General features: G+C 38.7%; 1 protein-coding gene across 1 annotated transcript in view; it reads right to left on the reverse strand.

Annotated features, from left to right (window-relative positions):
* Nucleotides 1-26,073, reverse strand: part of ANGPT1 (angiopoietin 1) — a 185,700-nt gene that overhangs the window by 73,300 nt on the left and 86,327 nt on the right. The window contains exons 2-3 of the mRNA XM_070748213.1: nucleotides 17,642-17,797; nucleotides 12,402-12,523 (exon numbers count right to left, since the gene is read on the reverse strand). Coding sequence (XP_070604314.1) covers nucleotides 12,402-12,523; nucleotides 17,642-17,797 — 278 coding nt within the window. The remainder of the gene's footprint in view (nucleotides 1-12,401; nucleotides 12,524-17,641; nucleotides 17,798-26,073) is intronic.

A 26,073-nucleotide genomic window follows, 5' to 3' on the forward strand; every position in this document is an offset into this window, starting at 1 on the left:
GAGGGGAGCCTCAGGGGAATCCCAGCAGCACAAAAACGGGTGCTTCGCTGGCAACGGAAGTCCGGAAGTGGGCATTCCAGTGGCGGCGGTGGGTTTGTAAGGTGAAAATAGTTTGTAAGAAGAGGCAAAAAAATCTGAAACCCTGGGTTTGTATCTTGAAAAGTTTGTATGATGAGGCGTTTGTAAGATGAGGTATCACTGTAATTGGGGATTGTAAGACATATAAATCTAATGAGTCATAATAATAATATTTAAAACTCATCAACAGCAGAGAAACAACTTTAAGCTATTCACCAATGGAAATTGGTTTCCTCTTGTATTTTAGAAAAATATAGCTTCGGCAGATACTAATGCTGATACTAGAGTTGTAATAACAGAAGTCCAAGATACTTCAATCCAGAACATTTCCAAATACAAAAATATGGATCCCTACTTATTTGCTTTTACTTCCCACTGTGCATTTACTTCCTACTGTGGGTTTGCGTTGGGCATTTGGTGTGTTGTATTTGACTCAGGAACAATGTTAATTAGATTTTTATACCACTCTGAGTTGTATAGAGAAGGGTGGCAGAGAAATCTAATTAATAAATTAATAAATAAAACATCATGTCTAGTCACGGCAAGCAGGAGGCCAAAGCCAAGTCTCATTCTTCTCATGCTGGACTCCAGTTTGTTGTGCAAAGGTAACTAAGCCGAGCAGGTGGGTGCCAATGCTCCAGTCTACCTGGAGACTATGCTGTAATATCTCACAGTGGAAATCCTGGAGTTGTCTGGCAATGCTGCTCGGAATAACAAGAAGACCTTATTCTTTTCACTCTTATTTCTTTCTTGGGTTCTGAATCGGTACCTTGCCACCTTCAGTGGACAATTCCTGCTTTACGGTGATTTGAAAGAGGTCAGGGGTGGGAAATCTCTATATACTTTAGTTACCTTGTTCATGGTTTTATTCCACTTGATAATAGAAACATAGAAACATAGAAGTCTGACGGCAGAAAAAGACCTCATGGTCCATCTAGTCTGCCCTTATACTATTTTCTGTATTTTATCTTAGGATGGATATATGTTTATCCCAGGCATGTTTAAATTCAGTTACTGTGGATTTATCTACCACGTCTGCTGGAAGTTTGTTCCAAGGATCTACTACTCTTTCAGTAAAATAATATTTTCTCATGTTGCTTTTGATCTTTCCCCCAACTAACCTCAGATTGTGTCCCCTTGTTCTTGTGTTCACTTTCCTATTAAAAATACTTCCCTCCTGGACCTTATTTAACCCTTTAATATATTTAAATGTTTCGATCATGTCCCCCCCTTTCCTTCTGTCCTCCAGACTATACAGATTTAGTTCATTAAGTCTTTCCTGATAAGTTTTATGCTTAAGACCTTCCACCATTCTTGTAGCCCGTCTTTGGACCCGTTCAATTTTGTCAATATCTTTTTGTAGGTGAGGTCTCCAGAACTGAACACAGTATTCCAAATGTGGTCTCACCAGCATTCTATATAGCGGGATCATAATCTCCCTCTTCCTGCTTGTTATACCTCTAGCTATGCAGCCAAGCATCCTACTTGCTTTCCCTACCGCCTGACTGCACTGTTCACCCATTTTGAGACTGTCAGAAATCACTACCCCTAAATCCTTTTCTTCTGAAGTATTTGCTAACACAGAACTGCCAATACAATACTCAGATTGAGGATTCCTTTTCCCCAAGTGCATTATTTTACATTTGGAAACATTAAACTGCAGTATCTCATATTAGCACTTTTTTAAAAAGCTAAAGTGCCCTAAGTCAAACTTATTAAACTTTTGTATGAGCCTCATTAAAAAATGGAGGGAATTTCAAATGAAAAAGGTTTGAAATTAGAATGTCTGCAGGGGGAGCTTCAAAAAATACCAAGACCACCACACATTTTAAAAATGGCTTCTCGGTTACCCACCTCCTCCCCTAGTATCCAAAAACCCAGTGGACAACACTCTCCAGACATATTTCTGGATAGTTCCCCTGTTTTGCTCCATTCTGCTGTTCTGCTTTGGCCATAACCTGACACTTAACAGTACAATATGGATTATTTCCCATCTGAAAACTAATACTAGGCAAATAATCATTATGACTAGAATGGCAATAGCCATGTGGAAAATTAAAAGCAAAAACAAAGCAAAGCAAAGCAAAACACAACCTCTGCACACATTTTATTAAGATGACAATTTAAAAATGAAACCACAAACTCTATGGAAGCAATGGAAAATACGGATATATGGTATATATATCAACTAAACAATGTTGGTTGGCGGGCCCCAGGGGAAGAGCCTTCTCTGTGGCGGCACCGGCCCTCTGGAACCAACTCCCCCCGGAGATTAGAACTGCCCCTACTCTTCCTGCCTTCCGTAAACTCCTTAAACCCACCTTTGCCGTCAGGCATGGGGGGAACTGAAACATCTCCCCCTGGGCACGTTTAATTTATGCATGGTATGTCTGTGTGTGTGTCTGTTAGCATATGGGGGTTTTAAATATTTAAATATTTTAAATTTGTCTGATTGCTTATGATTTGTTTCTACATGTTGTGGGCCACCCTGAGTCTTCGGAGAGGGGCGGCATACAAATCTAAGTAATAAAATAAATAAATTAAATAAATAAGATTTCATCTCTCTTCATATATGAGAAGTATAGCAAAGTCCTTTAGGGAATATTTTCTCTTTATCTATGCACATATATGTTAAGGGTTGAAGGTATTTTAACTTAAGAAAAACTGACTTCACTTAAAATGATTTAGTTTCTCTGTATAATGTTAGAAGAAGAATAGCATCCTCAATGCTCTCCAAATGCAAGGTTATATGAGGTACATAACGTCTTCAGAGACTATGGAAATGAAAAAAAAATGATTTGAAAGAGGTAATAAAAGTAAAATATACAACGGTTCTTCCAAAGAGAAAATTAGAAGTGACATCAACATCATATTTCACCCAGCCAGCATTCTCTCCATGAAGCTAGCTTATGTATTTTCCAAAAAGGAACTTCCGTTAAAAATAAAACTCAAAAGTAATCTTTTGCATAATTCAATTTTACATTTTATTGTATTTTGTTTTATTTTATCCTTTCACCTTTCCCCCCCTAGGATATAGAATGCTGAAAGATTTAATATTTGGTGGAGTGGGTGCAGTGGTGGGCTACTGCCCGGACAGGTGGCAACGCAGTGGGGTAGCAAAAATGGAGCTCCATCCCAAAGTACCCAATTTGCACTGAAATATATATCCCGCATAAGCCATGCCCACAGTGTGGGCGGTGTCCTACATAAGCCATGCCCACAGTGTGGTAGTAAAATTTTTGGTAGCCCTTCACTGAGTGGGTGGTGTGGGTGTTGGAGTGGCAGTCATTGTCCGGAAAAGTCTTTGTCCTCATGGGATCCCTGCCCTGGAGATAGTTGGGTGTGAGTCTCTCTTCTTGAGGCTGAACTCAGGGGTTCAGTTGGGCTTGTTGTTAATGCACCTGCCTCCCAGTTGCATTACAACAGCCCTGCCTGTGCTGCTAGAGGCAATAGCCAAGTTGGAGGTGGAGTTCATTTGCTATTATTTGGTGATCCCTCGGACGCGGCTCAGGAGATCATGTCTTCTGTGACAACCATGGATCTGACCCAAATGTTCAGGGTCCGACTCATAGGGAAGCGGACACACACTTGGCCTAGTGTTCTTCTTGGGACAGTGGAGAGATGAGCTGCAATTAAAGGGTGTAGATTCTTTTTCCTTGTCATGATTTATTTATTTATTTATTTATTTTTTAATTTATTTTGTCCAATACACAATGAGGGTTTTAGTGAGTATATATCAATATACACATAGTAAAATACATGATGAAGGTTATAGAGGAGATACTCATAGTAAAATATATCTAAGAAATAATAGAAAAGAAGATATAGGAATAGAATATATAGGAATAGAATATATAGAATATAGGAATAGAATATATATATATATATATATATATATATATATATATATATATATATATATATATATACACACACACACATATACATATATATATATATACACACACACACACACATACATATATATATACATATATATATATATACATACATATATACACATATACATACATACACATACACATACATATATATATATAGGAATAGAATATATCAATGAAAGAATAGAAGAAGAGATATAGGAGATATAGGAGAGTAATAGGACAGGGGACGGAAGGCACTCTAGTGCACTTGTACTCGCCCCTTACTGACCTCTTAGGAATCTGGATAGGTCAACCATAGATAATCCAAGGGTAAAGTGTTGGGGGTTTGGGGATGAAACTATGGAGTCCGGTAATGAGTTCCACGCTTCGACAACTCGGTTACTGAAGTCATATTTTTTACAGTCAAGTTTGGAGCGGTTAATATTAAGTTTAAATCTGTTGTGTGCTCTTGTGTTGTTGTAGTTGAAGCTGAAGTAGTCGCCGACAGGCAGGACGTTGCAGCATATGATCTTGTGGGCAATACTTAGATCTTGTTTAAGGCGTCTTAGTTCTAAACTTTCTAGGCCCAGGATTGAAAGTCTAGTCTCATAGGGTATTCTGTTTCAAGTGGAGGAGTGAAGGGCTCTTCTGGTGAAGTATCTTTGAACATTTTCAAGGGTGTTAATGTCTGAGATGCGATATGGGTTCCAAACAGATGAGCTGTATTCTAGGATGGATCTGACAACAGTTTTGTAAGCTCTGGTAAGTAGTGTGAGATTGCCAGAGCAGAAGCTACGTAGGATTAGGTTTACAACTCTTGAAGCCTTCTTGGCTATATTGTTGCAATGGGCTTTGGCACTTAAATCTTTTGTTATTAGTATACCAAGGTCTTTAACCGAGTGGGGATTATCTGTGATAATTTGATTATTAAGTTCGTATTTGGAGTTTAGATTCTTCTTCCCAATGTGTAGGACAGAGCATTTGCTAGTTGAGATTTGGAGTTGCCATGTGTTAGACCACTCAGAAACAGCGTCAAGGTCTTTTTGGAGAGTAGTTGTGTTATTGGTGGTGTTGAAGAGTTTTACATCATCGGCGAAGAGGACACAGTTGCTTGTGATGTAATTGCAAAGGTCATTGATGTAGAGAATGAAGAGCGTTGGTCCCAGTACACTACCTTGGGGAACACCGCTTTTAACTGGACAGGGGTGGATATGGTGCTTCCTATTTTGACCACTTGTTGTCTGTTTGACAGGAATGCTGTAATCCATCTGTGGAGGGATCCTGAGATGCCATAGGATTTGAGTTTTAGGAGTAGTTTGTCATGGACCACTGAATCAAAGGCTTTGCAGAAGTCAATATAAATGGCATCTGTAGATTTCCCTTGATCTAGATGAGTTGTCCATATATTTTTGCAGTGGAGGAGCTGCAGGTTGCAGGATCATTTCTTACTGAGGTCAGGCTGCAGTGGAGGCAGAGCTGATTAAGTGGTTCCACTCCAGAAACCTAATGGACCCTGAAGGGTGCCAGAAGGAGCTTGGGGTGATACTGGACTCCCTTGTCCACTAGGGGCCATATTCCATGGCAGATAAGCTTTTTTTAAAATTATAGATGACACCTACAATCTATAAGTGTAATATATTTTAAGGCCATTGCCTTACAAGGCAGAGCCCCAGGTTCAAATCCCAGTAAGGATGTGGCTACCTGATGAGGGCAAATAAGCTGAAATAGATCTATAGTAGTCTCCCTTTCTTTTCAATATCAGCAAAAATATGTTACATGCATGCAAACACACACACACACACACACTGTATTTTTGCTGATAAAATGTAACATATTTTTGCTGATATATACATGATGAAAAACAGTATTTTCTTTTCCCCCACATTTACTTCTTTCTTCATTGTTTTTCTTGAATGGGACTTACTTGTGTAATTAAATTTAAATTATAATTTTTTGAGACTTTATTTAAGATTTCTTAAATCCCAAGAAAGTAAAACTCACCAGGCATCAAATTAAGCTTGCTGTTTGAGTGTCTCTAATATCCACTAGGTAGTTAAATGGAACATTCAAAAATATTGATTACAAAATGAGTTTCCCTGGTTTTTGTCTCCACCACTGCTGAGAGTAATGTTGTCATCTACTCAACCCTTGCAAGGCACCATGGTCTCCTTGCGAGAAGCTACTTTTAGAGAATTCATGGATGATCTTTCAATCTCTTTTTCTCCAGAGAAATTCAAAGACCAGTCTGATATTTCATGGAGACGTCTTCATTTCAGCCATGACTCATACTTTATGGGATTTTGTTTGCTTACTGAACATAGCTATTTTGATCTATCATTCTTTATGTTTATCTGGCAGTTTGCAAGGGAGACAAGAAGGAGCAAGAGTCAGTAAGCATCTCTTAGAGCAATAAATGTATCGGTGGTTATTGAAACGGATGTCCATGTGTCTATGTTGGTTGAGGCAGGCAGGATTCCCTTGAGTACCATTTATTTGGGGGTTGGGGAAAGGGAGGGTTTTGCCTTCTCTTTCTATTCAAGATCCCCATGGACAATTGGTGGGCCACTGTGTGACACATAATGCTAGACTCGATGGGCTTTGACGTGATTCAGCATGGCTCTTCTTATGTTCTTATGTATGTTCTTATGTTCAATGTTTGGTTTTTTCTACTGATATCAGGTTCGGTAGGGAACCTTGGGCATTGGTGAGAGAGAAGACCTTAGTATATAACAAAGATGGGTTTCAACAGGTTCTGACCAATCCTGGAGAAATAGTAGTGGAAATTTTGAATAGTTTGGAGAACTGATAAATATCACCTCTGACTGAGCCAGCCCTTCCATCTATCCTCTGCTTCCCGAGAACTAGCTGGAGAGGAAATAGGGATTTTTCAGTATCCTTTTCAGTATCCTGGAGTGGAGTGGGAATAGAGGTTTTACTGCCACCCCGAGTCTTCGGAGAAGGGCGGCATGCAAATCTAATACATTGAATTTACAGTATCCTTCTCCTGCCATATCCACCAAGCCATGCCCACCAAACCACGCCCACAGAACTGGCAGTAAAAACATTTGAAACCCACCACTGGTATATAAGAATAGGCAATATAGGCAAATTAGGAGTTGAAACTTGATTTCTAAATACATGGATGTATTTAGGTTTTTCTTCCTGTCGAAAAATACATTTTCCTGTGTAAATTCCTGTTTATTTTCTGCCCTGCTTGCCTGTACATTGAATAAATCTTAAAAGATCCGGTCTTCCTCCTCCCTGTGGTTAGAGAGCCATTATTGAGCCAAGTATTGGAAAAAGAATTGCAGCTGGGAGACTAGGAAAGAAAGTTCATAAACTCCATGAGTAAACTGGGAATTCTTCTTCAGTACGGATTTGACATAAGTTGGAGAAGAATACAGCTCTATGAATAGTACTTTTAAGATGAGTGCTATGAGATTCATCTTGCATTTGGGCTTAAGTCCAGTAAGCATCAGCTCTGTTTCTAGTCACCTGATATCATCACAGAGGTGACTGAGAACAAAAGACCCTTCATAATATGGCTCCGGTATTTCACTATTGGCTGTGGGGATCTATTTCCAGCAGTTGCCCAATATCTGCATAAAAACTTGGGGTCATAAAAACCTTCCCTATGCCAACTTTCCATTTGGCCCTGGTTGGAAATTTAAGTAGTAAAATCTTCTTGGTTCTGGTTAGGAGGTTGTAAGTATTTTTCATCTGCTGATCACTCTTTTGCATCTGTGTGCCAAAAATAATGTTATATCCACACACTAACCAGCCAGAGATCTATATGTTGTTTAAGATTTAATTTTAGATCCCCCTCATTCACACACATTTCAAGGCTCCTCTTATTGTTTGTTGTTTTGGAAAACAGTTCTGTGGCAAAATGCCTTAAACATGGGTCATTTAACTGAGTCTGGGGATATAATAGCATCCACATGTTGTTTGTTCATTTACTATAGTAGACCTTCATCGTTATGTGTGTTTATAGGTGTGTGGAGAGACAGAGAGAAAGAAAGAGAGAGAGAGAGAAAGAGAACACTTGAATCCACAAATCTGCTAAAGATCCTGGATGTAATTTTTTTTTAAATTACAATAATACTAAAAAACCCCACTGCTAACACTTTAATGCAGGAATGTCAAACTCACTGCAGGCCAGATGCATCATGTGCTGACTATACTCACCCCCATTTCAGCCAGGGGGGGTCACATTATGTCTAATGACAACACTATAATGTCAAGAGTTTGACACCCCTGCTTTAATGGATACAGATTGTAAGACTTTACTGAAGAAATATACAGTGGTACCTCTACTTACGCACTTAATTTGTTCCATGACCAGGTTCTTAAGTAGAAAAGTTTGTAAGAAGAAGCAATTTTTTTCCATAGGAATAAATGTAAAAGCAAATAATGTGAGCAATTGGGGAAACCACAGGGAGGGGGGAGGCTCCGTTTCCTTCCAGGAGATTCCTAGAGAGGCCCCACAGAGGCTTTTTCCTGCCTTTTCTGGCCCTGTTTCCTCCCAGGAGATTTCTAGAGAGGCTCCATGGAGGCTTCTCCCTGCCTTTTCCGGTTACAGTTTCATAGGCTCGGGTTTGTAAGTGGAAAATGGTTCTTGAGAAGAGGCAAAAAAAATCTTGAATACCTGGGTCTTATCTAGAAAAGTTTGTAAATAGAGACGTTCTTAGGTAGAGGTACCACTGTATTAATAGCTATCAATTCATATAGCACAAAGAAATAGTTACAATGAGGAAAAAGGAGTTAGATCTACCTTTTGTACAGTTATAATGTGGCTTTATCTTGCATATTTAATATTCTGCTTTCTACAGAAATATAGATTCCTATGTTGTTGAAAAAATTAAAACCACATAGAAACTCTTTCAGACACTCATGTCAAAAACCAGTGTAATTCTCAAGACAAAAGTGTAATACCTAACAGTAGCTATGAATGAACGGCTAATAAAACCATTACTTTTATATCTCCTTATTCCATTCCATTCCCTCTATAATTGTAAGATCAGGTTTAAAGGTCCAAGTAATGGTTAGATGTTTTACTATAAGTACAAATCTAGCTGCACAGAAGAAGCTTATAAGTCTAACAGCCAATTTAGCATATGTTCATACCACATGCAAAAACAAAGCTGAACAAAATATAGTGGGAAATTGCTTGAATCAAACCTGTACATTAATTTTAAATGGCACTTTATTCATTGTGAAGTTTTACTACACAATGTCTTGCTTTATGATGTACTATGGATTGATATAATAAGTATGGCAGAGATTTGAGAAATGGTAGTGGCATTTACTTTTTAAACAACATCAGCATATGTTGTCTCCCATTTTCCACAATATTTTAACATGAGACATATTTAAGGAAGGAGGCAGGTCGCAGAACATTGCCTCCCAGAATCTGGAAGGAATTGGGCAGCCTCTAATAAGTTAAATTATGGTTATATGCTTTAATATATCTTTTTCTTTATCCTGAACATTCTTTCATCCTAATTATTTGAAGAATACCCTTCCTAATTAGATTTTAGGGTTTTAAAAAAAAATCGGTGATGATCTTGATGCTCTCTAATGTTTCAAAATGTGAGGCCAAAAAGAGGAAGTCCAAACTTCGATTTTTGTTTGATTTTTTGTTTTGTTTTACAAGTTCTAAACTTTTAAACTATATTGTAAGTTTTACACTATGACTTTTGAAGGGTTACCACTTCAAAAATAGGAAGAAACATGCTATTAATTTTCAACCATCCTAAAAACTCTACATCAAAAGAAAAAAGAATAGACAGACAATGGAGAATTGGGCAGTATATAGGCTTGAGTGGGTCAGATCTGGGCCATGTTAGCTACCTAGCTACTTAGACATTTCTCCCTTGGCTGAAACCTTTGAGATACTAACAACATGGTCTACTCAGGAGAGACAAATGTCCATCAACCATCTTAAACCCCAGATGACATGGCCAGTGACTGAGGACTGTGGGAGAGGTAATCTAAAACAGCAGGAGACTACTAGCTCACAAGTTAACTCTGTCATTTTTCAGGAATGTATGGACACTATAATCATCAGTTGTTTATCATAATATTCATTACCATTCTGCAAAAGACAGGCCTTTCCTCCTTTCAATTATTGAAATGCATGAAACCACAAGTCCAGAAACTGAGAAGTTAACTCCCTCTATCCATTTGTGCCTTGGGGCTATTTGACAATATTCCCCCTGGTATGAAGAAATTCACTTTTCAAATTCAGATAAGTTTCAAAAGAGCTTTATGGTGTGGCACAAGGGCTTGCCAGTTGCCTTTCACTGAAGAAGGACAGAAAAAGGAAAAGGCCAAAACAATCTGAGGGAAGTGTGAAAAACTTCTGAATTGTGACTTGTGCCAACAACCAGTATATGAAAAGCGTCAGGGGAATTTCAGATGAGTTGTATGTAGCTCCATTCCATTCCATTCCATCTCTCCATGAAGTAGGGAGAATTCAAACAAAAATATACATTTAAAAGAAAGGAATGTTCACCCTTATATATAAATGCATGCATTCTTGGTATTTATGAATACATGATGGTTATTACAAAATACACATTGCATAGCTTATTTTATCCTAAAATGTACATATCCAGCCTCCAGCACTTCTATACAGAATACAGATATAGAACATTCTCTCCTGCAATCTCTCCCCAGAACTCTGAGATACATCACAGCCTGGTCAGTATATTGGGTTGAGGGTTTACATTTCATAAACGTACTTTAGTGAGTTTTCATGTCAGAGGGAAAATTAATCTTGGACTTCCTTAGTTCTAGTTCAATACTTTAAAATCTGCATATCCCCAAGTGCACTTTGAGCTAGCAGAAACATACACAGACATATAACAGACAACACACAAGCATTCCACTGAGTAAACACCCACATAGTGTACGCACAAACAGTATCACAAATATAGAGATAACTCATAGGTTCACACCCTGATAATATTTCATATACCCTTGGGGAGAAGTCTGCACATATATATGTTTGTGTGTGTGTGTATGTACATATGTATTTATATATATTTTATATGTTCACACAAATTGTGGGAATTACCCAATCACCACCCAAATGCTTCACTTTTCAGAGATACCTTATTCTGTTTCGATATGGAAAATATTCCCTCCACAAAGCAGCCATGTATGTTCTCTATGTGGATAGTACCTACTTTAGGTAAGCAGAGCTGTGGCTATTTTGCTCGCCTATTTAGAAATGGGGCACCATTTGGGGGGATGTTTAATTTAGAAACAACATGCTCTTTTGAATATATGCAGTATACGCCTTCTACCGCACGAATCCCAGCGGCCGATAAGGTCCCACAGAGTTGGCCTTCTCCGGATCCCGTCGACCAAACAATGTCGTTTGGTGGGCCCCAGGGGAAGAGCCTTCTCTGTGGCGGCCCCGGCCCTCTGGAATTAACCCCCCCCCAGAAATTAGAACGGCCCCCACCCTCCTTGTCTTTTGCAAATTACTCAAGACCCACCTGTGTCGCCAGGCATGGGGGAGTTAGGATATTCCTTCCCCTAGGCCATTACAAGTTATGTATGGTATGTTTGTGTGTATGTTTGGTTTTTATAATAAGGGTTTTTAGTTGTTTTATTAAATTGGATTGTTACATGTTGTTTTTTATCATTGTTGTTAGCCGCCCGGAGTCTGCGGAGAGGGGGGGCATACAAATCCAATAGATAGATAGATAGATAGATAGATAGATAGATAGATAGATAGATAGATAGATAGATAGATAAATACGTATCCATGCCTCTTATTAAAATACAGTAATACAGTTTTGTCTGGACTGCATTATGTCTCATGATACATTTCATTCATTCATTCATTTTTCATTAATTTATTTTGGAGGGTGCTCACCTCCTTAATTACTCTGGGCAGTCTACAGTTAAAAGAAAAAAGTATATGTATATATAAAGAAACATTTGCTCAGAAATTTAATTCATTGTCAGAAAAACCGATAGAGACCCCACAATCATCCTATTTCAAAGCTGGGAGAAAAAGCAGGTTTTGAATATTTTCAGAATGTTATTTGGTGGAAGAAAAATTGCTTTCTGGGGATGGGCTGCCAGATTAACACAACCAAATGCTTCTCCAAATATAGAAATATAGAAAATGCTTCTCCAAATATAGAAAATTATAATTTCATGGAAATGTTCTCTTCATTCTTAACTTTTGATGGTAGTCAAAAGTAGAACATATACACGACAGTACTAGTTCTGAATGAGATACCACTGCAGATGTACAAAGCACTCCAGGAATATTTTGATCGACTTGTTCTAGTATAATGTAAATAATGGGAGAAAAACCAGCATATTCTAGAAGCAAACTCCTCACTCTTTGGGATATTTTAGTAAAGACTATAAGAGTGAAACGTTCGAAGATCATACCATTAATTTTATACTTGCCTGTTTTTCTCCTGGATTTTCAAGATTTCATGGGTCTGTTGGAGCAATTGTTTCTCCAGCTTGTAAGTAGATAAGGAATTTTCCAGCAGTTGGATTTCAAGCCGGGATGTTTGATTGAGAACCTGAAGAAGGCAAACAACAACAAAAACCTTGCGATAATTTAAAGCCACACAATGAATCTTTATTGGTACAAGTATGAAAAAAGCAAATTAATGTTAAAATGACCTCATTGAAGATAAATACAGATCAAAAGCAATCTGATTCATAGCTAGCCTCTTGGTCAATATATCCAGTGCACCTTATATAGACACTTAATTGATATAACTTATTTAGTAACCACAGCCAATCATATAGGGTTTTTAGTGTTAATTTTGAAATTGCACTTTCAGATCTGAGAAGCATGGCAGGCTGAATTCAGTTTTTAAACAAAGGAAACCAGATTTCAAGCATTTCCCAATAAGCACAATATCATCATCCTGTGTTATCCCTTTTGCTATATTTGGTCTTTTATTTATAGCATTTTCATCATCCTAAATAATCTATATCTCGATAGGAGAAGTCTTCGGAGAGGGGCGGCATACAAATCTAATAAATTATTATTATTATTATTATTATTATTATTATTATTATTATTATTATTATTTCTTTAATATCAGCTGCTTCCAATCTCATTATCATGTTATATATTGAACAAAATAACATTCGTAGATGTTAGGAACAAAAAATACCTACATTGACACAACAAAAAGATTTCCTATATACAACAACGCTGTGGCGAGGAGGGCGTTCGCCCAGGTTCGCCTGGTGCACCAGTTGCAGCCCTATTTGGACCGGGAGTCACTGCTCACAGTCACTCATGCCCTCATCACCTCGAGGCTTGACTATTGTAACACTCTCTACATGGGGCTACCTTTGAAAAGTGTTCGGAAACTTCAGATCGTGCAGAATGCAGCTGCGAGAGCAATCATGGGCTTTCCCAAATATGCCCATGTTACACCAACACTCCGCAATCTGCATTGGTTGCCGATCAGTTTCTGGTCACAATTCAAAGTGTTGGTTATGACCTATAAAGCCCTTCATGGCACCGGACCAGATTACCTCAGGGACCGCCTTCTGCTGCACGAATCCCAGCGACCAGTTAGGTCCCACAGAGTGGGTCTTCTCCGGGTCCCGTCAACAAAACAATGTTGCTTGGCGGGACCCAGGGGAAGAGCCTTCTCTGTGGCGGCCCCAGCCCTCTGGAACCAACTCCCCCCAGAGATTGGAATTGCCCCCACCCTCCTTGCCTTTCGTAAGCTGCTTAAAACTCACCTCTGCCGCCAGGCATGGGGGAACTGAGATGTTCTTTCCCCCTGGGCCTTTACAATTTTATGCATGGTATGTCTGTATGTATGATTGGTTTTTATATAATGGGTTTTTAACTGTTTTTAGTATTGGATTATTGTTATATACTGTTTTATTGTGGTTGTTAGCCGCCCCGAGTCTGCGGAGAGGGGCGGCATACAAATCCAATAAATAAATAAATAAACAAGAGACCAAAAGAGAAGAAATCATATATCTGAGAATTCATGGAAACATTTTCCGATTCTTCCATCTTTGCCTACATTCCACAAGTTTTGTTTCTAAAAAAATTGGTTTACACCAGAAGACAATTTTCATCAAGATTAAATATTATTTCAGCATGTGTTTTGTATTCAACCTTTCTAATGATGAAATCAATTTTGAGGAGCTAACTTAAATAAGTAAAATTGCTTGCTTTATGGTTACTTGTCTGAAAATGGGTAACAGTTAGTTAATGCCTAATGTATGTTCGAGTATGATCACTTAGCATAACTACCCAACCTCACATGAATGAAAAGCAGTAGCAAAGTAAGTCAATATTAGTTTTTCTTAAGAAATGAAGGCTATATTAGATTGTGATTGTAGTTGTATGAACATACTTTACATACTCCACCCCCCCTCTCATATTTAGCTTTTCCTAGCTTTTTCTATCTTGGACCATAACATGGTAAGATATATTTTTCTTTTCTTACAATATAAATAGTTTTATATGTAGCCTGCAACCTTGTCCAATTTGCATGGAAAGCATTTTAATACACAAACGAAGGCAAATATACATGTTCCAGGATTATGTTGCAAGATCCAATTTGGGTTGGTCACCAGGACAAGAGGTTTAGTCTTCCAAGTTTTCAGGCTCATGCTAGAGCCTAGAGCCTATGTGGTTTGGGCTATTCAATGTGTGGTATTTATGTGGTGCTCTGTGGCTTTTTATTGGTTGATTGGGGTGTTGATAGCCAGCTATTAAGTCATTCACTTTTGTTTCTTTGTGCTGCCATGTCCTTGGCTCCTAAGTACCTGATAAGATAGTGATAAATCAGCATTTCTGTTGATTGACAAGCCTTCATTTCAAAGCCTTCAATCATTTCTCTGGCTGTCTTTGTACCTGCATAGCCAACAATCTTAATAGCTGCAAAATTGAATGTATTTCCTTGTTCATTGTCATGTGAGACTACCAATGAGTTCAGATCTCCTTGTCTGACTATTCACTTGTGATCTTGTAATCTGGTAGTTAGCTTTCTCCATATCTGTCATGCATAGTCACAGGGCAATCCATGCAGGGAGATCTGGTAGATTTCATTATAAATATTTCCCACCTCCAAGCAATCCTTGCGCAATTTGTTCTCCGGTTCTGGTGACCAACCCAGATTGGGATTTTTTAACAGAGTTCATGTTCAGATCGTGTTACACAACACAAAAACATTGAGAAGAAAATTTGGAGCAATAGTATTATTTTTTAATCTCTTGCACAATTTAGTCTTCATGTATTACTTTAAAAAAAAACCTTAAAGAGAGCAATATCTATGTTTTATGTCTTGAACATGTCCAATTTTTTCATATGGCGAGAGAGTGCTGTAGAAAGCCATTAGACTAAAATCCTGCTTTCCCAATGTGTACTGATACTGTGGGATAGTAAAAAGACAACTAGAAACACATCGTGGCAAGTAATATAAAACATAGAATAGACTCAACCTACAATGGTTTGATTCCTTTTAATACAGTGTAAACCTATAATGTGTAGTCTCTATTCTTCATTAGGATATAAATACAAAAATGCAAGTTATTTGTTCCAAAGTTTCCTGCCTTAATATCCCATTACCTATAAGCTAAGTCTATTTCATATGAAATTTTTTATTAGATCTTCTCTGGAAAACAAAAGAAACTGAGAGCTTAAACAAGGCTTGTCATCACCATGTGTACACTATCTCTAGCTAGACTGATTTTTCCCCCTTGTGTAACTGATCTTGGTTATTCCATATCTTAATATACATTTAAGTAATAATTATGGAAAGGATATTGCATGTATAGGTCAAGGTTGAAGAATGAGTGTGTGTGTATATCCATCAGAAACACTTGGTATATGTAATTGCCCATGTAATGATCACAGATATGAATGTATTTGTTTAAAACAGACAGTCTAAAATACAACTATTAGATAACACGCTCAAAACTATAAATAGAAGAGAAGGATAAGGAATTATGAATTGTGAACTGATAGATAAAATCAAAGGACCAACAATAATGAAAGGTTACCCAATGAGTTTGGACCAATGGACTGTTTCAGAATTTGAAATGCTGATACTAAGCAATTATCTGCCTCTTCCCTATTGCCACCAGCCCTGTTTCTGATGGGTTCCCGGCATGTCCTGGAATTAATGAGATGTTGTCTGGATTTCTTAGCTCTTTATGTAAATCAATTTCTGCCTGGAAAATCAACAAAACTGAGCAATTTTCTTTGATATTACAGCCAACTCATATCTAGGTGATGACTAATGGCTATATTTGAATATAGGATTTAGTTGACCTTCAATTAGGTAGGCTCCATGTAGAAACATAGAAGATTGGTGGCAGAAAAAGACCCCATGGTCCATCTAGTCTGCCCTTATACTATTTCCTGTATTTTATCTTAAGATGGATATATGTTTATCCCAGGCATGTTTAAATTCAGTTACTGTGGATTTACTAACCACTGCTGGAAGTTTGTTCCAAGCACCTACTATTCTTTCAATAAAATAACGTGTGTGATTTATATTTGGTATTCCTGGACACAGGCTGACCATATCAATGTCTCTGAACTTGCATCTTTGTTTCAGGTTTCAGTTTCTTCAAATCTTTTGTATTGTTATCACACTGCAGTAGCACAGAATTTATAAAGCCGAACAAAAGCTGTTTCAAAATAATATTAATTTGCTTGAATGTATGACTTCATAAGTATTTTTGCACATACGTGGGATGTTTCTGGTGCACATTTATCTTTTATTAAGAAACTATAACCAAAAGGCAATGTTGATGGGATCAAATGCTGGTTCATCAAGACTTTGGACACTGCTTTAGCAGCAGCATCCATAGGAAAGCCTCTGCATCATTAAATTGTAGTGCTACATCTATGAATACTGCATTTATTTGTGCTGTCCTTTCTTGCCATCTGATTCACTAGTTCACTTCTGATGGCTCCTTATCTTAAAAACATAGTAAACCCTTTAAAAAAGAATCATCCATTGGAAAACAAGACGTATTTTTTCCACCACCCACTTGCTTATCAGTTTTAGACAGTTTCTTTTTTTAAGCAAAATTATGGATCAATTGAAAAGAGGCAGACCAAACCTATAGAACAATGCAAGAAAAACACTCATCCTTATGGGGAAGGAGTCTAATGTTGTTCTGTCCATGTTAGTTTTTCAAGCACATTAAAGAGGGAAAGAATTTGATCAGTTATTTGATAACTTCAGTGAGAATAACTTATCAGTTGACTTCAAGTAAATACAGGTCAAGTATTGAACATCTGTTAATGTGTAAATATATCCATGGAATTGGATTCAAGGATGACTCACAACAGAAATCTTATAAAAATATAAAGTAAGATGATTTACCCAGCTAGGATAGAATCAATGCCTTATGTAGACCAAATATGGACAACCATTAGGACTTTATTTACTCTGACATTGCTACCTTTCAGTAAACACTCAAAATGTTTTTATTTTAATAAAAAAAACAACTACCTTTCTATATAAAGGAATATATGTATCTCACAATCAAAGTGATCACCTTCTTAGCTACTTCATTTCTTTTTTATGAATAATAATTCATTAAAAAAAGAAATGGGAATTATTATTCATAAAAAAGAAATGGGAATTATTTTACCATGGTCAATGTACTGGTAAAAAATAATTATGAATACTTACTTGTGTTTCAACATCTGTGAGTTTTCTTGTCTGTTCTGCTGTCTGGCTGAGAAGGCTGGTTCCTATTTCCAGCATGGTGGCTGTGTGATTTTGGACAGCGTTCTGCTGCAGCTGGGCCATTTCTGACTTCATGTTTTCCACAATGTAGTTCTCAAGCTACAGATCAAGAAAGAAACAAAGGCCACAGGGAAGTATTTTGCTTAATTCTGTTTTGGTTCAAGCCATGATTTATTTAAATGAGGTCTACCTGTAACACTGAACCATGTACAAAGATAAATGTTTAATCCAAAATGACAACCATCACACACTGAACTAAGCCATAAAATAATTTAACTGGGTTTAGCAATTGTGGGAACTCAGACATTGTGGTTTACTCAGCAAACGTTGTTTAATGCAGTGAAGTTTTCTCTAAGTAACAATAAAATAAGCAAGCCATGTGGTTAAGAAAAAGAGAGATGATGCAAAGACCAACAGCTGATATTGTCTCATCCAGAGAAAGTGCTCCTATAGAGACCTGGGCTGGAACTGTTTGTTTTCTTTCTTTTTGCTCCTTACAGGGAGAAAAGACTGTTGAAACAAGACAACCCTTCCTCAACTACTTTTTTTCTGCAGCACAGCGGATCCCAACAAAATACTAATTGCAAGATAAATTGTAAGATGATTGCATGACCTTAATTATTTGAATAGAACCCTCTAGTCAGGTCACAAATGCTACCTGAAACTAACCAGATCTTAATCGGTTTCACACCGAAGGCTTATGTTTTTGTTGTAAATTAACCCATTTGGAAAAATGAACCTTTTATTACAATTTATTGTTGTCATATTTGCAAACGGATCATTATCCAACACAATTGTTAAGCCATACCTATATATGATTTGTTTGTGTTTGTTTGTTTTTGATTTGCTGTTTATTTTCAACCCAGAGGCACGTTTTTACTGTTGGACAGCCTTATAAATCCAGTTCATAAATAAATAAATCAAAAATTCAAGATTATTTGGAACATATTTTCCAGACACTATTATATTTTGCTCGAAGGAGTGTAATGTATCCATGTTATCCTGTTTACAATCTTGTGAGATAACCTAGACCTTACCATAGAAACATAGAAGATTGACGGCAGAAAAAGACCTCATGGTCCACCTAGTCTACCCTTATACCATGAGGGAAAGTAATTGATTCAAACCAATCCAGGAAGATGTACTGCTTTGTTTTAGACCTGATAAACCCATAAGAGAATTCAGAAGATAAAAGACAGCAATTTAAAAAATGAAAACAACTAAATTTATTGTATGTCAAGATTTAATTAGACCACACCTTCAGTTGCATCACGTTAATTCTCTAACAAAATATCTAACAACAGGGAAGCAAACAGTGTAATCTCTACTCAATACCAGAATATAAAACATGCGTAAGAAACACTATAAATTATTCACAGATTGTACTTGGAAAATCTCTTCAAGGGTACAGATTTTTTATATTGGATTATTTCACAATTGTTAAGTATTTAGTACAAAAGTGTCTGGTCAGTAGTGTGATATAGTCCTTTATACACAGGTATAATTTTAGTATTAAATGTTATGCCGGGTGTCTCGTTAATAGTCCCCAGTGACAGAGAAATGCAAAGTCAAACATACGCACACCAGCCAGAAGAAATAAAAGTAGTTTATCTGAAACTGTTAAAAGTTCACACGTTTAAGCAGAGTCAAATTTCTCTCACCCAGATAACAGTCCTGGAATGCGGTCAAAAGCAGGAACAAAAGAGAACAATTAAGGTAGCTGTGATTCCTCACAACTCCTCCTTCTTTGAGTCCTCAAGAGTTAACTGTGAATTGTCCAAAGAGTCAACAGAAATCCTGGAATAGTCCAAACCTTGGCAATGATCCTTCTCCAAATGAATAAACGCCCATATGCGCGCTCCCCAATGCCCGTAATTTATCATCAACCCCCTTAACCTAATTGCCTCAGCAACAAGCGTTCTCCCTTATCTCCGACGATACCTGCGCAGTTGGTCCCTTCTAGCCATGAGCCCACGCATGCGGGCATCTATCCACCGATCCTCCTCTGAGTCTGATGACTCACTAATGGGATCATTAACTAATAGGCTGGCTGCACCCATCTCTCCATCTGATTCTGCTTCCCTACCATCTGACCTTGGCAATGAATCTTCACTATCAGAAGCTGCTGGCAATAACACAAGTCTCTGTGACCCTTTGGATTCCTCTAAACCAACCTCCAAATTCCCTGTTGCAGGAGCTGGCCCAGAGCCAACCATAACATTAAGAAACAAAGTTTGATTTACCTTGTAAAAACATCAGTTACATAAAAGCTATTCTTGTACCATCTTTCAGAGCAATAAAAATAGTTCTCAGTTTACAACAGTTCATTCAGGGAATGTTTAAGGTTACAATGGTACTGACAAAAGTGACTTATAAACAATGATGGGCTGCCAAAAATTTTACTGCCACATTGTGTGCGTAGCTTATTTTGTGTGCATGGTTTGATGGTCATGTAACCAGGTAGGAGTGGCTTAACAATCATGTGACTGGGTGGGAGTGGCTTACCGACCAATATAAACTTTTCAAATAGGTGCTTGGACTCTTTTTCATTGATTAAGTGACATTATTTAAATAGCCACAAAAAGGACAAATGATAGACTACATTATTTGTTGAGGAGCACATCTACATTTTAAGGTTTTGTATTGAACCCACAAGATTCAGTATAGTAACAGATTAGGTAAGTAGCTCAATTTTCTTTAATTCCTATGAAAGTTCAATTCTAGATAAATGATTAAAGCATTTATGGGTAAAAACAGATTATTTAATTATTTCTGGTTTTAAAAGTAATTAAGGATCATACTAAAGTACCAAAGAAGGAAGGACAATAAAATAAAACTATTACCGTATTTTTCGCTCCATAAGACGCAGTTTTTTTCCTCCCAAAGTAGGATGAAAAACCAGCCCCGTCTTATGGAGCGAAGATGCAGGCAGGGAGGGGGGGGGAGGCTGCGAACTCGGAAGCACCATCCCGCTGGCTGGCTGGCTAGCTGCTGCCTGGCCCCCTCCCTCCCGGAGGAGGGTCTCCCTCCGCACCACCAGCGGCGCTCCCCCCGCCAGCCAGCCAGCCAAGCCCCGCGCCCGCCGGAACCGGCTCCTCTCTCTCCCCCCGCCGCCCGCCGTGTTTGCAGGAGGTGGGGAGGGTCGGGCGGCCCGCCAAGGCCAGGAGGGACGCCGCTGCCCCCCTTCCCTCTCTCCGCCCGCCGCTGCGCCTCCTTGACGCCCAGAGGAAATGCCGGCAAAGGCTTTTCTCAGCGGAGGCTGGCGAAGGCGATATTCAATGTCGGGGGCGCATGGGCGGTTGCGTGTGCTCCCTATCTCCCTGGTAGCCCACTCGGAATATTCAAAATAAGAAAAGCCTTTGCCGGTGAAGGTTTTTCTTATTTTGAATATTCCGAGTGGGCTAGCAGGGAGATAGGGAGCGCATGCAACCGCCCGTGCGCCCCCGACATTGAATATCTCCTTTGCCGCCGGCCCTGCCTCTCCTACAACCCCCTTGCTGAGAGCCCGGGACGAAAGTGCTCTCGGCAAAGGTGAGGCGGGCAGGGCGTGCGCGCGTCACCGCTGAGAAGAACGGAGAGAGAACGAGAGTGAGTGAGAGCAACAGACAGCAAGATAGTGAGAAAGAGAGAGTGAGAGAAAGGGGGGGAGAGAGAGAAAGAGAGAGGGGGAGAGAGAGAAAGAGAGGGAGAGGGAGAGGGAGAAAGAGAGTGGGAGAGGGGGGAGAGATAGCAAGAGAGGGAGAGAGAGAAAGAGAGAGGGAAAGGGGGGAGAGAAAGAGAGAGGGAGAGGGGGAGAGATAGCAAGAGAGGGAGAGAGAGAAAGAGAGAGGGAAAGGGGGAGAGAGGGGGGAGAGAAAGAGAGAGGGAGGGAGAGAGAGGAGATAAAGGAAGAGGAGAGAGAGAAAGGAAGAGAAAGAAAGAAAGAGGGATAGAAAGAGAGAGTGAGAGATGCTCAGTGAGCCTTTCTTTGAAGTTGCCTTTCTTTCTTTCTTTCTTTCTTTTTCTCTCTTGATCTCTTGCTCTTTCATTCTTTTTTCTTTCTCTTGCTTTCTCTCCTTCCTTCCCTCCTTCCATTTCTTTCATTCCCCCTCTCTATTTTTATTTCTCTTTCATTTTCTTTCTTTCTCTCTTTCTTGCTTTCTTTCTTGCTCTTTTTCTTTCTCTCTTTTACCTTCCCTTCCTCTATTTCTTCTTTTCTTTCTCCTTCCTACCTTCTTCCCTCCCTCCCTCCCTTCAGTCCTTCCTCTCTTACTCTCCCCTTTCATAAGTTTCCTTGCTTCCTTCCTCTGTTCCTGTTCCTTCCCCCTTTCTTTCTTTCTTTCTTTCTTTCTTTCTTTCCTTCCTTCCTTTCCTCCCTCCATTTCTTGCTTTCCTTTTCCTTCCTCCCTTCTTTCCTCCCTCACTCCCTTCTTTCACTCCTTCCTCTCTTCCTCTCCCCTTTTTGGCTCAAAATATTTTTTTTCTATTTTCCTCCTCTAAAATCTAGGTGCGTCTTATCAGCAGGTGCGTCTTATAGAGCGAAAAATACGGTAAGTATTCAATAAATAGTACATTAACTTACCGCCCCCACTGTGTCCCCCTCATGGGGGCAGCAACCCATCACTGCTTATGACTACAAGCAAAATCAATGGGGAAACCCGTTTCACTTAACTGGGAAATTGTGAGTTCTAGTTCTGCATTAGGCACAGAGCCATATGGGTGACCTTGAGGTAGTCGTTTCTTCTCAGCCCTAGGGAGAAGGCAATGGCAAGCCGCTTCTGAAATCTTGCCAAGAAAATTGCAGAGATTCATCCAAGCTGTTGCCAGGAGTCAAAACTGATTCAAAGGCATGTTTGTGTGTGTGTACACACACTCATGCGATCATATACATGGAGACTCATGCACAGGCAAAGGCATAAAATGGCCTGAAACTCCTCCATAAACAAATATTGCTGCCTGGGTGCCATGCTCATTAGAGTGTTTGCAGATGAAGGAGCTGTTTTTGCTATTGTGATAATATTTCTCCGGAATTGCCAGTCATGGATAAAACTACACAGAATGTGATTCACTAGGAGCTGAAGCAATGAAATGTAAGATTTTGGTTTTAATCTCACTGGGGCTGAGAATAAATACCATATCAGCCTGGGATTTAAAATCGTTAGTATCAAATGTCATAATTTACAATGAAGCATGTACTATTTCAGCAAAAGAAGAATTCGATAAGAGCCGGATATGCCTTGATTTAGGAACTGCGAGGGAAAGCAGAAAAGCAGCATTGGATTTATATACTAATGCTCCAATTTATCTTTTATCTACCTACTTCTGAAGATGGCCAGAAGTTACATACTTAGGAAATCCTGAGGACAAAAAGATTTGTAGGTAAGAGAAAGAGAAGGAGAGAGAAAGAAAAGGGAGGAGAAAGAGAAAGAGGAGGAGAAGGAGAAAAAGTTACTGTGAGTTGTAGATTACTTAGCCATAGTTTCAATCTTGGGATTTTAAATAGATATGTTTGAATATTAAGCTTGTCAATTCTACAGGAGAAAAATAATTTAATACTGTTTCTTTCATTAAGCAATTCACTGTGATCCAACTTTGGAAATGTTACTGTTAATATTACAAAGTTAACAATGCATTGGTAGGTTTTTCCCCTACAGTAGAATTCAGTGACATCTACTTTTTCCTAATTGTTCTTGACTTTCAATCCTGTGTTTTCCACAAAGTGGTATTACTCAGCAGCCCTGCAATAAAGCCCCAGCATTCTCAGAAATAAAACTGTCAATATTATTATTTAATAAACATTCTATGAGATTGCACATCAGGAGTAATTGACTAATGCTTTCAGTGTTTACTAAAAATCTTTATAGAAGCCACCCAAATATCATGAATAAAAATGCAAACAGAAACATGAGACATGCATGTTGCTGACTCTTGGCATCTGGCTATAAATAAATTGAGAGTTGCCTCTCAGAACGATCAGCTTCTCTTTCATGGGAAAAAAAATATTACATTATCAAGGTAAGATGAGCTTTCAAAATAGCTTCATCATTCCTAGATGCAGGAAGAGTTAGTATAAAGCAAGCAACAACTATTACAGGGGACAGACCTAAAACCATACCACATTTTTAAAAATAATTCATGCTCAGGGTGGTGTGGCTAGGATTGAAACTTGGACTCCAAATCCTGACTTGCAAAGAGTAAAGTTTGGTGGCTCAAATGACCCTCTAAAGAATGGCAACAACAAGCAAGTCTTATGTCTCTTCTTGTTAAGCTATTTTTTATTTGATTTTTAAAAGTGTTATTCCTTCCCCTTTACAAAATGGAGCTTATTTTCAAAGCAAAGTACCTGTATATCTGAAGATTTAGCATTATTAACCAAAGTATCAAGTACCATTTGTAAACAAAAAAGTACCATAGAATTATATATCTTGAAAATCTGTCTGTATGTCTGTGTCTCTCTCATCTACCTACCTACCTACTGTTGTGATTCAGTCTGAGGCTCCTCAGGGAACGGCTGGAACTCTGCCGGCTCCATGCTCAGAGGGGGAGGATGACGAACAGGAGGAGGAGGAGGACCAGGCAGACAGGGAAGAGGAATGTCAGGATGAGGAGGAGGGGGAACAGCCTGAGACCCCCGGGGGGGAGCTCTCCCCAGCGAGTAGCCTGGAGTCATTAGATGAGAACACACAAGCCATCATAGATATGAGGCAGAGAAGGGCAGCACAAAGAAGGGGACAATTAGCCAGGTACTTCCATCCCTAATAGGCAACAGCTGGGTTTGGGTGTGGTTCTCCTCAGAAAGGTTGAAAAGGCAGGCCCACCCTTCCTGTATTGTGGAGAGTTATCTTTTGGGAGTCCTGTGACCTTGCTTCGATCCTTGGCGTCTCTGATTCTGGCTTGTGGCCTCGAAGGCTAAAAACTTGGGGGAGGCGTGGGTTTTATTATCTACAGTGGTGTGTGTGCCAGCAAGAAGCCTGTTGTATTGTCTGGCTGTCGTGACTCTTCTGTGAAGCTTCACAGCATTCCAGTTTGTAAGAACAGTTTTTGTTATCTGTGTTTGTTTTCAAAGATATAAAATGACTTTGCTTTTTACCAGCGTGTCTGGCTACTCTTTTTAGTTGGTGTTGGCGTCTGGGGGAACCCAGACAGGACACCTACCTACCTACCTACCTACGTGTCTGTCTGTCTGTCTGTCTGTCTGTCTGTCTATCTATCTATCTATCTATCTATCTATCTATCTATCTATCTATCTATCTATCTATCTATCTATCTATCTATCTATCTATCTATCATTCACATATGTATATGGATCATACACACAAATAAACAGTTGGTGTTTATTTGAATATGCAAGCACTGAAATAAACACAGCTGGGTTGGACTATATATGTCTGTCTGTCTGTCTGTCTGTCCGTCCGTCTGTCTGTCTGTCTGTCTGTCTGTCTATCTCAATATCTCAATATATCTATATGTCTATATGTCTATTTGTCTATCATCTATCAACTATTTCCAATAGCATAGGTCACATTTGCTTTGCCATAATGTTGGGCACATAAGCAAGTCTTGGCATAGTAGCATTATGGTTTTTCTACGACTGCCTATTTGCAAACACATATACAAATAGTGTCATAATTTAACTTCATAATTTACTTTCACATCACTTGTTCCGTGAAACATTGTAGCATTTAACTTTATTGCTTCTATATATATTGATTTGGAGAAAAGCAAAATGAAACTCAAATTTCTTGAAGGATCTGCCAAGACGCATCATTTTTTTTCAAGGGGTCAGCAAAACTCAACCCTGAGAACCTCAGTTATGCAATATAATTTACAAGAACTGCATAAGATGGTTAGACCAAGGATCCAATACCACCCAGTAAGTTTCATGGCTGAATCTCTTTCTCATACTCAAGTCCAAGAGTATGTTCTCCTATATTAAATCTACTTGTATTTTACAAAGGCTGAATCATTGGCTGAATCAATCTAATCTGCTTTTTAAAAAATCGCATCCATCCAAGATGGATTATTTAACATTAGCATCTGATTTAACCAGCAAAATCGCTTAGAGCTAGAGTCAACCGCACATGCTCCATTTTTACCTCGGACGTATTTTCAATAAATCTCTGACAGCATTTATTTGAACATTCACATATGTATATAGATCATACACACAAATAAACAGTTGGTGTTTATTTGAATATGCAAGCACTGAAATAAACACAGCTGGGTTGGACTATATCATTTCCAATCGAGATGTTTCTTATTCAAACAACTTGCCATGGTTCAAGTATACTTGTGCTCAAGATTCACCATAAAGCAACACTGCTTTTCTATAAAATTACATTTGATCAATCAAATAGGGAGGAAAAGAGTGAGGTTTGCCAATGGAGTTCCGTGCA

Source organism: Erythrolamprus reginae, chromosome 3, assembly GCF_031021105.1.
Source record: "Erythrolamprus reginae isolate rEryReg1 chromosome 3, rEryReg1.hap1, whole genome shotgun sequence".
In the NCBI taxonomy this organism is placed as follows: Eukaryota; Metazoa; Chordata; class Lepidosauria; order Squamata; family Dipsadidae; genus Erythrolamprus; species Erythrolamprus reginae.